This window comes from Polypterus senegalus, chromosome 8 (assembly GCF_016835505.1).
Source record: "Polypterus senegalus isolate Bchr_013 chromosome 8, ASM1683550v1, whole genome shotgun sequence".
NCBI classification, from domain to species: Eukaryota; Metazoa; Chordata; class Cladistia; order Polypteriformes; family Polypteridae; genus Polypterus; species Polypterus senegalus.
Window position 1 is genome coordinate 57,264,688 of NC_053161.1, and position 16,476 is coordinate 57,281,163.

At 43.1% G+C, this 16,476-nt stretch overlaps 1 protein-coding gene across 3 annotated transcripts in view; it reads left to right on the forward strand.

Annotated features, from left to right (window-relative positions):
- lrrk2 (leucine-rich repeat kinase 2) overlaps positions 1-16,476 on the forward strand; it is a 247,705-nt gene that overhangs the window by 75,238 nt on the left and 155,991 nt on the right. For all 3 annotated transcript variants that reach the window (XM_039761109.1, XM_039761110.1, XM_039761111.1), the window contains exon 15: positions 9,682-9,826. In XM_039761109.1, coding sequence (XP_039617043.1) covers positions 9,682-9,826 — 145 coding nt within the window. The remainder of the gene's footprint in view (positions 1-9,681; positions 9,827-16,476) is intronic.

The window sequence follows — 16,476 nt, forward strand, 5'->3', positions numbered from 1 at the left end:
CAGGAAGACCTCCAAAAAGCGCTGAAGAAAACATGCATTATATAATTGAGAAGGCAGCTAAACAATAAGAAGCGAGCGAGTGACATATACAACCATATTCATGAGTTCTGCTACTTCGAAACAAAGCACGACGTAAACCTACACTTTAAATTAAGTTCATAGACAGGCTGCCACTGGCGTAATTTAGTGCCTGCCCATATAAGGCCGTCCGTCAGCGGCAATCCAATAGCAAACTCCCACTAAATATTCACGGGTGAAGGACTGTGTTTATGGAGAGGAAGATGAGATGGTCAGGGTGGTGTTTGACACAAACTCAGCGAAACTGCGAGAGAAAGTTTTAAGTGCCAGGACTAAGGTAACATTAAATACAGCCATGGACATAGCACGAGATGGCACCAGCACAGCTGGGAACCTTCGATGCATGTACACCGAGCGGCTCACGTGAACTGACGCAGTGCACAGATAAAAAGCAACAGTTCCAAAGACCGCTGAACAAAACCAATTACACAATTGAAAAGGCAGCAAAAAATATGAAGCGTCTGATACATACAAGCATATTCATAAATCCAACTACTGCGGAAACAAAGCACACGTTGGAAAAAGTCAATGTCCCACTAAAGGAAGACAGTGTAAAAAAAACCCGTGCATGCAGTGTGTCAGGTCTCAGATAAAGAAGAAGACGAGCTGTTTATTGATGCAGTAAGAAACAAATCGATGAAAGAAACCTGTCATCTTTACAACGATTGACAAACACGGAATGTAACTTGAACACAACACATCCTACAAATACGAACCTGATTGAAAGAAATAATGATAATCAAATCCTTGATGACAGCAACACTCAGTAACACTCACAAAACAAATACTGTATATTGACAGTCATGTTACGTTATTTTTAAAATGTTCCCTTTTCTTTTCTAGCTTTTTAACACACTACTTTTCCGCTGCGATACGCTGGTATATATATATGTATATATATATCCCGATCTACATACTCGAATAATGGATACTTTATTCGCCATCAATGATTGTTTTGGTAAAGCCATACTCAGTGTATTCATTAGATGAACGGTAAAAAAGTAAGAGCGAGGGGAGGATGACTTATTGAGGCATGCAGGCTGTAGTGCGCGTCAACTCTATCTGAATTGCGCGATCACATTTGAAAAAATATATCTTTTCAAGTTCTATTTAGTCCATATGTGTCAAACTCAAGGGCCACGGGCCACATCCGCCCGGCGTGTAATTATATCCGCCCGCAGATCATTTTATATACTGTATTATTGTTATTAATGGCCGGGTATATGAAGCGCTGGTAACACAATAAACTACAGATCCCATAATGCAGCGCTTCAGCTGCCTTGCCGAACACTTACTGCGTTAATCAAGTCTAGCTTATGATGCTGCAAGTTATTGCGAAGCTAGCTCACACGATGCTGGAGAGAAAAGTTGATTCTGAAAATAGAGCCTTTAAAAACCGATGGGAGGCTGAGTATATGTTTACTGAACCCGTGTGTCTCATTTGTGGAGCTAATGTGGCTGTAATTACGGCACTATGAGACAAAACATTAGGGTAACCTGAATGCAATGCAGAAGATACAGAAAGCAGAATAATTAAATAAGAATCTGACACTTCAGCGGACGTTTTACCCGTGCACAATCACAAAGTGATTTCAAGTGAAGCTGCTTTTATGGGAGACACAAATGCACCAGTGCACCTTGCCCCACTTTCCCTGTTGCCAAGTAATGCTAAACCAAGTCGTCACTACGGTGTTCCCAAATACGCACTTTGCTGATAAACTGAGCGCACTGCGCACTGAGTTTGCACGGCGCTTTGGTGACTTTGAAGAACAAAAAAAGTCCGTCTACATGCGGCTCGAACCTTGTGCATGTTTGGTAGCACATATCTGTGTGAGAAGCTCTTCTCAGTGATAAAGACTAACAAAACAGCACACAGGAGTCGCCTCACTGATGAGCACCTGCAATCCATCCTGAGAATCTCCACAACACAGAACCTCACACCAAACATAAACGAACCTGTTGCCAAAAAAAGATGCCAGGCGTCCAGCTCTAAAATGACATATGAGCAAAGACAACTGAATGATTTGATTTGTTATTGCTGAAAGGAACACATTTTATTTATATTTCCAGGTTTTGTTATGCAGCATGTTCATATTTGAATTTGTATAATTTTGACAGGATATATTTTTATGGAGAGCAAAATATTATAAGTTGTTTAAGGTTTGAGTTGATTTATTCACGAATAATATTCCTGTCTGTTTTTACCATTCCTACCAAAGATATTTCTGTCGACTAAATAAAAATTCCTTCTATTTAAAATTTAAATAGAACTTGAACAAATACGATAGTTCATAATATCCACACAGACTTGCACGTAAGAGCGGGAGTTATCCGTTTTAACATGCAGCGTATTGCACTGATACGAAATAGCTGTGTGTGTATTTATGTAGATATGTATGTATATGTATATATATGTTTATATATGTGTGTGTGTATGTATATATATATACAGTAATCCCTCGCTATATCGCTTTGACTTTCGCGGTTTCACTCTATCGCTGATTTTAAATGTAAGCACATCTAAATATATATCACGGATTTTTCGCTGATTCGCCGCTTTCTGCGGACAATGGGTCTTTTAATTTAGGTTACATGCTTCCTCAGTTTGATTGCCCAGTTGATTTCATACAAGGGACGCTATTGGCGGATGGCTTAGAAGCTACCCAATCAGAGCATGTATTACATATTAACTAAAACTCCTCAATGCTATAAGACATGCTTCCAGCGTGGCGCTTTGTTTTGTTTGCTTCTCTCTGTCTCTCATTCTCTCTGCCTGACGGAGGGGGTGTGACCAGAGGGGGCTGTTTGCCTAGAAGATAGGACGCTCCTCTACAAAATGCCGCTTTATCCGGTGCTTCTGTATACTTAAAAGCAGGTATTGATTTTTTGATTGTTTGCTTTTCTTAGCGCTCTCTCTGACATTATCTGCTCTTCACGGTGCTCCTTTGAAGATAAGATATGTTTGCATTCTTTTAATTGTGAGAAAGAACTGCCATCTCTGTCTTGTAATGAAGCACAGTTTAAACGCGTTTGACTAAAGGGTGTTATTTCATGTCTAGAGGGCTCTAATAATGTTAACAGTGTGGGAGAGTTTATAAGGGCTTAAAATATACAAAAATAACCATACAAACATATGGTTTCTACTTCGAGGATTTTCACCTATCGCTGGGGGTCTGGAACGCAACCCCCGCGATCGAGGAGGGATTTCTGTATATATATGTATTTGTGTGTATATATATGTGTGTATGTATGTATATGTATGTGCATATATGTAGATATATATATGTATGTATATATGTGTGTGTGTATATATATGTGTATATGTATAGATATATATATATATGTTTATATATGACAACAACACTCATCACTCAAAACAGTGACAAAACAATTACATTGACAATCATGTTACGTTATTTTCAAAATGTTTCCTTTTCTTTTTCATTGCTTCTTTAACACACTACTTCTCCTCTGCGAAGTGCGGGTATTTTGCTAGTCTTTAATATGACTGCTTTGGTGGCACAGTGGTAACAACTGCTGACTGGTAATCAAAAGGTCATGAGTTCAATCCCAGGTGACTCCATTTTAAGAAGTGAGCTGCTCTTATTCTTACTATTTTACAATAAAAACATACATAAGATTTGAGTCTATAACAGCTGGTATAAATTTATGGTACTTCTAAAGGTTAGCTTTGTTTTTTTTTATTCAGTTTTATTCTCCCAGTCACGTTCATGACCCCCACCCTCGATCTGACACTGCTGTACTTTGTATATAAAAGCCAGATCGAATGTTATTTACCTATTTACCTTGATTTATTTACTTATCTTCCTACAGTGTAAAGTCACTAGCAGATTGCAGAGCTTCCCGTGTACATATACAAAGTACAGAGACGGCAAAAGTGTGGCGTGCATTCTTTCTCCAATGTAGAACCCTCATCATCACCCAATTTCACCCCTGCTATAGCGTGTCTTTATATGAAAACAGCAGTGTCAGATCAGGTGGGGGGTGTGAACATGACTGGGAGAATAAAACTGAATAAAAATAAACAAAGCTAACCTTTAGAAGTACAGTGGAACCTCGGTTCACGACCATAATTTCTTCCAGAACTTTGGTCGTAAACCGAGTTGGTCGTGAACTGAAGCAGTTTCCCCCATAGGATTGTATGTAAATACAATTAATCCGTTCCAGACCGTAGGAACTGTATGTAAATATGTAAATATATGTAAAGATTAAGCACAAATATAGTTAATTACACCATAGAATGCACAGTGTAATAGTAAACTAATGTAAAAACATTGAATAACACTGACACTAAACACCCAGACTCCCTGCTCAGCTACACGAGCTGCCTCGCTCGCACTCTCTCTCTCTCTCTGTAGCACACACACACACACCAACTGTCAGCAGCATATGCCAACTGTCAGCAGCATATGCAGCACTTTTTTTATAATGAGTTTTAAGCACAGAGAAAAAAAAAAAGGAACATTAGAAGAAATCTGACATGTATTTAAAAACCAATCACAAGCATCCAAAAAAGTAAGATTTCAGGAGATCACAATATTAACCTTAAAGCCCGATCGCTGTAAACACTTTTTTTAAAATGAGTTTTAAGCACAGCGGAACAAAAAAGTAACATTAGAACAAATCCGAAGTATATTTAAAAACCAACTACAAGCAACCAAAAAAGTAACAAGATCACGCTATTTTAACCTTACAATCCGATCGCTGTAAACACTTTTTATAAAATGAGTTTTAAGCACAGCGGAAAAAAAGGAACATTTGAAAAAAGAGAAAAGTAACATTGCAACTAATCGCGCTATGAACAACTCCATCTGTAAACACTTGAATGAGTTTTAAGCACAGGGAAAAAAGCGAACATTTGAAAAAAGAGAAAAGTAAGAGTGCAACAATTCAAGCTACGAACTGAAAAATTAACTTTTGAAAAATCCGTAATACAAAAACCATCAAGAAAACTAACCTTGCATGAGTTGAGTTCTGGCATTAAGTGTTTTTCTTCAGGGGTTTTCTCTCTTGTGATTTCTTGGGTTTCTGGTGTTTTTAGCTGTTTAGCTGGTGGGAGCGAAAGCCTCATGCAGCCATTCCAAAAAGAAGGTTCTTGTGACCCAACCCTTCATGTTTGCCCTCCACATTACTGGCAGTCTGGCTTTGTTTACATTATGCTGCTTGAAAGCACAAGGGTTCTCAAATTGGTAAATGAGTAAACTGGTAAAGAGTTTTTCCACCTCTTGTAATTTCTTTCTTTACTTCGATTTCAATTTTCTTCAAAACTTTCTTCTCACCACTCTTCACTTGTTTAGAAGCCATAGTTAACTGCAAAAGCACACGGAATACTGTAGAGCACAAAGAGAGTGAACGTCTGACTGAGAACAATGAACAGGTTAAATGAAAAAGCCAGGCAGGCACGCGGCTTGCTCGCTCTCTCTCTCTTTCTCTCTCAGCCTGCCTGTGCGGGGGGGTGGAGTTGGGGGGATGGTTCCTGTGCATGTACTGCCTGCTTCTCAGAGAGAGAGTCTCACCTGTACCCCCCCTCCCCCTATGCAGAAGGCAGGCAGTACGTGCACCCAAACCATCCCCTCCCCCCAACTCCACCACCCCCGCACAGGCAGGCAGATAGGCAGGCAAACACTGCAGGAATCTCCCGCTCCCCCTCCCCAGCAGGCACTTGGCTAGCTCTATTTCTGTCTCTCTCTTTCTCTTGCTCGCTCGCTGCACAGGGAGAGACTGAACATGTACAAACCGAAAGGGAAACTGGCTTGTTCGTATACCGTGTGTGTGGTTGTGAACCGAGGCAAAAGTTTGGCAAACTTTTTGGTCGTGAACCGAGTTGTACATGAACCGAGACTTTTGTGAACCGAGGTTCCACTGTACCATAAATTTACACCGGCTGTTGCAGACTCAAATCAAATGTATGTTTTATTGTAAAATAATAAGAATAAGAGTAGCTCACTTCTCAAAATGGATTTGTCCAAGCTCGAACTCATGACCTTTTGATTACCAGTCAGCAGTTGTTACCGTTGCACCACCAAAGCAGTCATATTAAAGACGCGTCAATGTCGCATCCTAACACGGGTTCTTTTTCTGCAGTTATATTCTTGAATAAAAGCGCACTTATTTTGTTATACATGTACCTTTTGTGAAAGTGTTTATTTGATATTTAGACTTAAGTCTTCACACATTATACGCTTCATGTCTACATTTTGTCAATTATTACTAAAACATTAAAAACGTTTCTGTTTTAACAATGTGCTTACATAGATTGTTGTAGACACGGAACACACATAAAATGCATGTGTTCCAAATAATGATATAGTATTTACTCTATACAACTCTAAGCAACTGACACACAGGTAAACAGACTTGAGCTGAGAAAACTGCTTGCTGCTTATCGACATATTTACAAGACAAAAGATGCTGGCAAAGAGGTGCGAAGGGATTTAAGATGGGACGATTTTACAAGTTTTTTCATAGGCTTTGGTAATTCTAGTGTTAACACTGAATGTTTTTTCTGGCTTGTGCTGTCTCTTGTATCAAACTATTTCTTTTCTTAAGTCATTACAGTGTGCCCTTGTCATGTCATGCATACTCACAATATGGGACCCCAAGTGCATGAATGTAGGTATAAAGGGCACCAACACGTTATAATCCATTAATTCCATTCTTGATTTTTTGCCCTGGAAGTGAAAATCAAAAATTCACAATGTGTGCTGCATGGTGCTGGCCATGTTGGTTACTATTGCTGTTATTGTTGCTGGTTACTTACCATGGTGGATACGCCATACTGAGTTATCATTACCCATCTATAAAGGATTATGGCACCCTTTTACTCTCCTCTGTATACTGAAATATCATTGTTTTAAAAACCAAATGTTTTTAGGATTTTAGTTAGGGGCAGTGAAGAACAAGAACTTCTTCTTCTTTCGGCTGCTCCTGTTAGGGTTTGCCACAGCAGATCATCTTCTTCCATATTGTCCTGTCTTCTGCATCTTGGTGTGTTAGGGCTCGTTTATGCTTCACGCTCAGAACGTGTACGCACCTGCATCATGGCTGCCACGTGTTCTTAGCGTTCATTTGATGCATCCTCTGAGCAGGTCCTCAGAAATTAATGCAACACGTGTGCGAGTTGCAGTACCAGCAAAAAGTCAGGGGGGCGCAGTGTTCTAAAAGTTGGAATGTGACGTCAGAGTCTCTGTTTACTATCTACATGTGACAGAAAACTTTGCGGATCCTACGAGTTTGGAGTGCGCGCTTCGATGTTTGATGAATGGTTCAACGTGGTGAAGCAAAATGCAGATATACAGATGTATTCATGGTGCTTTTATATTCAAGCGTCGCATATTTTCGAACGTAATGACACGATACATTTTAAAAGTCTTACATGCCGTCTTCTGTGCCTTGTTTTTTTTTTCTTTTTTTTTTTTGCAACTTCACAACAACAATATAATGTACAGCGCTGTATTTTAGCCACTGAGACAAAACATTAAGGACTTGGTGAAAACGTGTATTTTGTGATTAAAATGGATATTTCGGCTTTAATCTCGAAATGTCCACTTTAACCTCATAGTTTATCATTAAAGCAGACCATCGTAAACGTCATCCCAGTTTTTAATCGCTACGGCAAGCAGCAATAGATTACCACACAGAACACATTAAATGTATGATATTCCAACTCTCTGCCATTTTAGAATCTTTAGATTTGTACTTGATATCACTTTCATGATGTAATGCATTAAAGTGTGCATGTTTTTACAGGTAAATCGTTAATTTCATTTAAATAATAAATACTGTTAATAATTACACATATGGGGGTGACACAGTGGCGGAGCGGTAGCACTGCTGTATCGCAGGGAGTCATGTCGCTGGTATTCCCTGCTTGGATTCCACACTGTGCTCCAGTTTCCTTCCGAAGATATGCAGATTTGGGGATTTGGTGCCGCTAAAATGATGCTAGTGTATGTGTGTGCTTGTATTCACCTTGCGATGAGCTAAGGCCTCATCCAAGGATTGTTTCTCACTTGTTCCCAATGCTTGCTGAAATGGACACATCCCTGGATTGATGGATTTAATCAATAAGCATAATTTTCAGAGATATTGCGGTAAGGTGTCATCTGAATTTAATGGGTGTTCTAGGCAATTCACAACACAGAGAAGCCAAACATGTTCTCATCATGATAATATCTTGCAGTGCCACCTGGTGGATTTCTCCAGATTTATGTAAAGTACATGCGCAAGTATAAACAGTACAAGGCTTGCGTAGCAGGAGCGTCCGCTGCAACATGCGTCGCGTCACGTGAAGTATAACCCCGACCTTACACCTACCACCTGCATGTCCTCAATGAAGAACAAGCTAGTTAAAAGACCTTTGTTTTGCTTGTTTGCCTTGATTTTAGCTTTGTTTAGTTTTCTGACTTCAAGGATTTCTAGTCTCTTTCCTGTCTCAGGACTCTTGCTGTTCTCTTCTGGCCTCCTAGTTATTTTCCTTTCTTTAGCATAGAGGAAGTTGACAGTTTGCTCCCATGACGACTTCAGTACAGAAACTACTTTGTTTCTTCTTTTTTTTGTCTGTTCAGCCTAGTGATTTATCTGTTGACCACACCAGCTCATTTTAATCTTAGTGATCATAATTGATAGTGTTTGGCTTGTTGATGAGGTCAACATTGTCATTTTGTTCAAAAGGGGGAAACAACGGTTGTTGTGACTTCACGCACCCACAAGTGAGTGTGGGTTTCTGCATGTGTGTGCACTGTAATACTGTAATGGACTGGATTCCTTTCCATGGGAAGTTCCAACCTTGTGCCTGGATGGTATTATTTAATTAATTTTTCTAAAATGAAGATCTCACCAATGCTAAAATATTGAAAACAGAAATTGAATGAAAAATCCTTCAAACCCGAAGTGACAATGAGGGATATGGTTGGATTTCATAAGTGTGTTTGGACTGTATTTTTCTCAAATTTTTATTGCCTAAAAGACATACGTTCAGTTTTTGAAGAATGGCCATAAAGGACAGCAGCTAATAGTAATTAGTGATTATTTATAATTCCAATTCTCCATTACATACTTCCTCTAAGTTTCTTTTGTAGTTGGTCAAGAAAAGTGAATATAATACTTCTTAAATGGACCGAGAACATGTTTCTTTGTGGAGAACTGGCCATTGATCTTTGCTGCTTAGAGCTAGAGTTCTTTATTATTGACATTGTTGATATGTGCTGTGTGTATTGTACCTTTGTGGTTAGAGTGACAGCAACATTGTTAATGTAATTAAGCCCATAGTTGAAGCATTTTGGTAAGTCCTCCAAAAATACAATTTAAGGATTTCTGTTATTGAGTACTTTTTATTCTGTTACATTACTGTTAATTTAATATTAAAACCCTTGTTTATATGTTAAATTAGCAAGTATCCAGTGGAACCTTTTAAGGAACTCATATGGCATTATACATGTATATGTAGTTTGATATTAGGTAGTGTTTGTCCTGATATATCAAAAGTGTAAGTCTGTTTAAACATTTAGAATTTCATATAGAAAAACCACAATTATGCTATAATTGCACATGCATCAAAGATATTTCTCTTTTTCTTTTTAGTTTATTGGGAGCCCAGTCATTCAGGACTGTGGGTTGCGTGTTCTTTGTTCATTAGTTGATTGTTCTGGAGCACTGGAGCTAATGTCTCAGCAGGGGGCAATAGACACCATTCTACATACTTTGCAGATGTACCCAGATGAAAAAGGTGAGTAAGAAATTAAAGCTAACTTAAAGTGATTGTCTTAACTATTACTTGAGTGAAACTGTTCTTTTCAAAGGAAGAGCAAAGCTTAATTTGTATGAATTTGTTCAGAAATATATTATAAAACATAGATAAGAAGTAGTATTTTGTTCTCTGATAAATGTGTTGAATATGGCCACTGTCAAAATTTCAAATTCATAAGTTATTTGCCTGTAAATTGCTGCTGATCATATTTTACTGTATGTCTGCTGCTGTATGTGTGTATCTATTTTTCTCTTTCTCTCTCTGTGTGTGTATGGGGGTGTATATATACAGGGTGAATCAAAATTGCGTTAATACTAATGGTACTGCTATGCATATACTTATATACAGTTTTTGTGTTTTATTTTGGGTGCTTACCTACCAAGTAACGATTGTGGTTGGTTGGCCAGTCAGCAAACATCCACCATGTCCTCTCCGTTGCGAGAAGCAGATCATAGATATGCAATACAGTACCTGCATAATAATACCAAAAGTACACAATACGTGTTTTGTCCTTATATGGGCTTGTCAGGTGTATGCACCTGTGTGTACTGTCATGTCCGAAGTTCTATCCAATGAATGCAAAAGTGTGATACTGTGTGTGTGTGTGTGTGTGTGTGTGTGTGTGTGTATATATATATATATATATATATATATATATATATATATATATATATATATATATATATATATATCTCACACAAAGTCACAAAGTGAGTACACCCCTCACATCTTTTCATGGGACAACACTGAAAATATGACACTTTGATACAATGTAGTTACTGTAGTGTATACTGTAGCTTGTATAAGAGTGTAAATTTGCTGTCCCCTCAAAATAACTCAACACACAGCCATTAATGACTAAACCGCTGACAACAAAAGTGAGTACACCCCTAAGTGAAAAAGATAGGTATATAGATACTTTATTAACTCAAGGGGGAAATTAACAAAAAATGTCAAAATTGCCCCCAAAGTGTCAATATTTTGTGTGGCCACCATTATTTTCCAGCACTGCCTTAACTCTCTTTAGCATGGAGTTCACTAGTGTTTCACAGGTTGCTACTGGAATCCTCTTCCACTCGTCTATATCACGGAGTTGGTGGATGTTAGAAACCTTGTGCTCCTCCACCTTCTGTTTGCGGACGCCCTACAGATGCTCAATAGGGTTTAGGTCTGGAGACATGCTTGGCCAGTCCAGCACCTTTACCCTCAGTTTCTTTAGCAAGGCAGTGGTCGTCTTGGAGGTGTGTTTGGGGTCGTTATCATGTTGGAATACTGCCCTGCGGCCCAGTTTCTGCTTCGGTATGTCACAGTACACGTTGGCATTCATGGTTCCCTCAATGAACTGTAGCTGCCCAGTGCCGGCTGCACTCATGCAGGCCCAAACCATCACACTCCCACCACCATGCTTTACTGCACTACTAACCTGGTTGCTGCCACACACGCTTGATGCCATCTGAACCAAATAAGTTTATCTTGGTCTCATCAGACCACAGGACATGATTCCAGTAATCCATGTCCTTAGTCTGCTTGTCTTCAGCAAACTGCAGGCTTTCTTGTGCATCATCTTTAGAAGAGGCATCCTTATGGGACTATAGCCATGCAGACCAATGTGATGCAGCGTATGGTGTGAGCACTGACAGGCTGACCCCCCACCACTTCAACTTCTGCAGCAATGCTGGCAGCACTCATATTTCTATTTTCAAAAGACAACCTCTGGATATGACATTGAGCATGTGCACTCAACTTCTTTGGTCGGCCATGGCGAAGCCTGTTCTGAGTGGAACCTGCCGCTGTATGGTCTTGGCCACCGTGCTGCAGCTCAGATTCAGGGTGTTGGCAATCATCTTATAGCCTAGGCTATCTTTACGTAGAGCAACAATTCTTTTTTTTCAGATCCTCAGAGAGTTCTTTGCCATGAGGTGCCATTTTGAACTTCCAGTGACCAGTATGAGAGAGTGTGAGAGCGATTAACACCAAATTTAACACACCGGCTACCCATTCACACCTGAGACCTTGTAACACTAATGAGTCACATGACACTGGGGAGGGAAAATGGCTAATTGGGCACAATTTGGACATTTTTCACTTAGGGGTTTACTCACTTTTGGTGCCAGCGGTTTAGACATTAATGGCTGTGTGTTGATTTATTTTGAGGGGACAGCAAATTTACACTGTTATACAAGCTGTACACTGAATACTTTACATTGTATCAAAGTTTCATATATTCAGTGTTGTCCCATGAAAAGATATAATAAAATATTTACAAAAATGTGAGGGGGGTACTCACTTTTCTAAGATACTGTATATATAAAATATATACAGCCCTGTTTTTATGTAACTCTGTCGTTTCTTCCTCTGCTCCTCTCAGCAAGTTTCCTCCTCCTTCTCCCAGCTTAGGCTCTCTGAGTTGAGGCCAACAGCGGCTCTTCTACAAAACCCGGAAATACTTCCTGTTTCCCAAGACTGCAGCTTGGGAGTACTTCCTGGTGAGGTTGGAGCCCGATAAAGCAGGGCTCAGTAGTCCACTTAATGCCCACTGGTGACTCCCACAGAAGCCAACAAGGCTGAGCCAATGAATTCCAGTTCCCAATGTGCCCTGTGGGAATCCATGGTGATATCATAACCCAGGGAGGGTTTTGTGGTAGACTGTGCCTGCATTAATTGTCTTTCCCTGTCCTTCGGGCATCCCAGCACTCAATTAACCGTCAGTCTCTGTTAACTATATCTGCCGTGAGGTACTCTTTTGTTTTGGTAGAGTAATACAGTATATTACTCTTCTCCCCTTTTGTGTTATTAATATGTAGCCTTTGTCAGAATGACTCAGATCTCACAGACTTACCACTGTTTATAAGGTATTGTACCATATAACTTCTCCCTACCATCACATCCATCCATCCATTATCCAACCCGCTAAATCCTAACTACAGGGTCATGGGGGTCTGCTGGAGCCAATCCCAGACAACACAGGGTGCATCAGGAAACAAACCCCGGGCAGGGTGCCAGCCCACCGCAGCCCCACCTTCCCTTTTACATTTATTACCTGAGGCAATTTTGTGCAGTAAAAGACAAGCAGGAGTTAAGTTACTATTTAAATAATGTGTTATTGATAATATTCATAAGTAATAACAATATCCATCCATCCTCTTCCGCTTATCCGAGGTCGGGTCGCGGGGGCAGCAGCTTAAGCAGAGAGGCCCAGACTTCCCTCTCCCCGTCCACTTCATCCAGCTCTTCCGGAGAATCCCAATGCGTTCCCAGGCCAGCCGGAGACATAGTCCCTCCAGCGTGTCCTGGGTCTTCCCCGGGCCTCCTCCCGTTGGACGTGCCGGAACACCTCACCAGGGAGGCGTCCAGGAGGCATCCTGATCAGATGCCCGAGCCACCTCATCTGACTCCTCTCGATGCGGAGGAGCAGCGGCTCTACTCTGAGCCCCTCCCGGATGACTGAGCTTCTCACCCTATCTTTAAAGGAAAGCCCAGACACCCTGCGGAGGAAACTCATTTCAGCCGCTTGTATTCGCGATCTCGTTCTTTCGGTCACTACCCATAGCTCATGACCATAGGTGAGGGTAGGAGCGTAGATCGACTGGTAAATTGACAGCTTTGCCTTACGGCTCAGCTCCTTTTTCACCACGACAGACCGATGCAGAGCCCGCATCACTGCGGATGCCGCACCGATCCGCCTGTCGATCTCACGCTCCATTCTTCCCTCACTCGTGAACAAGACCCCGAGATACTTGAACTCCTCCACTTGGGGCAGGATCTCTCCCCAACCCTGAGAGGGCACTCCACCCTTTTCCGGCTGAGGACCATGCTCGGATTTGGAGGTGCTGATTCTCATCCCAGCCGCTTCACACTCAGCTGAACCGATCCAGAGAGAGCTGAAGATCACGGCCTGATGAAGCAAACAGGACAACATCATCTGCAAAAGCAGTGACCCAATCCTGAGTCCACCAAACCGACCCCTTCAACACCCTGGCTGCGCCTAGAAATTCTGTCCATAAAAGTTATGAACAGAATGGTGACAAAGGGCAGCCCTGGCGGAGTCCAACTCTCACTGGAAACGGGCTGACTTACTGCCGCAATGCGGACCAAGCTCTGACACCGGTTGTACAGAGACCGAACAGCTCTTATCAGGGGTCCGGTACCCCATACTCCCGAGCACCCCCACAGGATTCCCCGAGGGACACGGTCGAATGCCTTTTCCAAGTCCACAAAACACATGTAGACCGGTCGGGCAAACTCCCATGCACCCTCCAGGACTCTGCTAAGGGTGAAGAGCTGGTCCACTGTTCGCGACCAGGACTAAAACCACACTGTTCCTCCTGAATCCGAGGTTCACTATCCGACGGACCCTCCTCTCCAGAACCCCGAATAGACTTTTCCAGGGAGGCTGAGGAGTGTGATCCCTCTATAGTTGGAACACACCCTCCGTCCCCTTTTAAAGAGGGGACCACCACCCCGTCTGCCAATCCAGAGGCACTGTCCCGATGTCCATGCGATGTTGCAGAGACGTGTCAACCAAGACAGTCCTACAACATCCAGAGCCTTAAGGAACTCGGGCGATCTCATCCACCCCGGGCCCTGCCACCAAGGAGTTTTTGACCACCTCAGGTGAGCCCACCTCAGAGTCCCCAGGCTCTGCTTCCTCATTGGAAGGCATGTTAGTGGGATTGAGGAGGTCTTCAAGTACTCCTCCCACCGACCCTAACGCCCGAAGTCGAGGTCAGCAGCGCACCATCCCCACCATATACGGTGTTGACACTGCACTGCTTCCCTCCTGAGACGCCGGACGGTGGACCAGAATCTCCTCGAAGCCGTCCAAAGTCGCTCTCCATGGCCTCTCCAAACTCCTCCCATGCCCGAAGTTTTGCCTCAGCAACAACGAAGCCGTTCCGCTTGGCCTGCCGGTACCTATCAGCTGCCTCCAGAGACCCACAGGACAAAAAAGTCCTATAGGACTCCTTCTTCAGCTTGACGGCATCCCTCACGCCGGTGTCCACCAACGGGTTCGGGATTGCCGCCACGACAGGCACCGACCACCTTGCGGCCACAGCTCCGTCAGCCGCCTCAACAATAGAGGCACGGAACATGGCCCATTCGACTCAATGTCCCCACCTCCCTCGGGACGGGTTGAAGTTCTGCCGGAGGTGGGAGTTGAAGCTACTTCTGACAGGGGACTCTGCCAGCCGCTCCCAGCAGACCCTCACAACACGCTTGGGCCTACCAGGTCTGACCGCATCTTCCCCACCATGAAGCCAACTCACCACCAGGTGGTGATCAGTTGACAGCTCCGCCCCTCTCTTCACCCGAAAGTGTCCAAGACATATGGCGCAAGTCCGGCGACACACCACAAAGTCGATCATCGACCTGAGGCCTAGGGTGTCCTGGTGCCAAGTGCACATATGAACACCCTTATGCTTGAACATGGTGTTCGTTATGGACAATCCGTGATGAGCACAGAAGTCCAATAACAAAACACCGCCGGGTTCAGATCGGGGCCATTCCTCCCAATCACGCCCTTCCAGGTCTCACTGTCATTGCCCGTGAGCATTGAAGTCTCCCAGCAAAACGAGGGAATCCCCAGAAGGTATGCCCTCTAGCAACCCTCCAGAGACTCCAAAAGGGTGGATACTCCAAACTGCTGTTGGTGCATACGCACAAACAACAGTCAGGACCCTTCCCCACCCGAAGGCGGAGGGAGGCCACCCTCTCGCCCACCGGGTAAACCCCAATGCACAGGCTCCAGTCGGGGCAATAAGTATGTCCACACCTGCTCGGCGCCTCTCACCGGGGGCAACTCCAGAGTGGTAGAGAGTCCAGCCCCTCTCAAGGAGATTGGTTCCAGAGTCCAAGCTGTGCGTCGAGGTGAGTCCGACTATATCTAGCCGAACCTCTCGACCTCGCGCACTAGCTCAGGCTCCTTCCCCTATAGAGAGGTGACATTCCACGTCCCAATTGCCAGTTTCTGTAGCCGAGGATCAGACCGCCAAGGTCCCCGCCTTCGGCCACCACCCAACTCACACTGCACCCAACCTCCTTGGCCCCTCCCATAGGTGGTGAGCCCATGGGGAGGAGGACCCACGTTACCTCTTCGGCTGTGCCCGGCCGAGCCCCATGGGTGCAGGCCCGGCCACCAGGCGCTCGCCATCGAGCCCCACCTCCAAGCCTGGCTCCAGAGGGGGGCCCCGGTGACCAGCGTCGGGCAAGGGAAAACGCGTCCAAGTTTTATTTTCATTGGAGGTTTATTGAACCGCTCTTTGTCTCATCCCTCACCTAGGACCAGTTTGCCTTGGTGGTTCTACCAGGGGCATAAAGCCCCGGACAACATAGCTCCTAGGATCATTGGGACACGCAAACCCCTCCACCAGTAAGGAGTAATAACAATATGCAAAGTACATTTTGAATATTGGCAACCATACAACCAGATAAATGGTTATGTGTAGTTTCAGGTGGCACACAGACTAGTTAGTTACTTAAAATGTCTCAAGTTAAGTCCTCATTTTTAGTCAGCTTTCTCCAGAACAGGCCACATACCTGTCTCAATATGTCTGCCGAGCTGTGCTTTTCATTGTGTTGTCCTTTTCAGTTCATGGTGTGAGGTGCTCTTTCATCATTTGGTAAGAGAG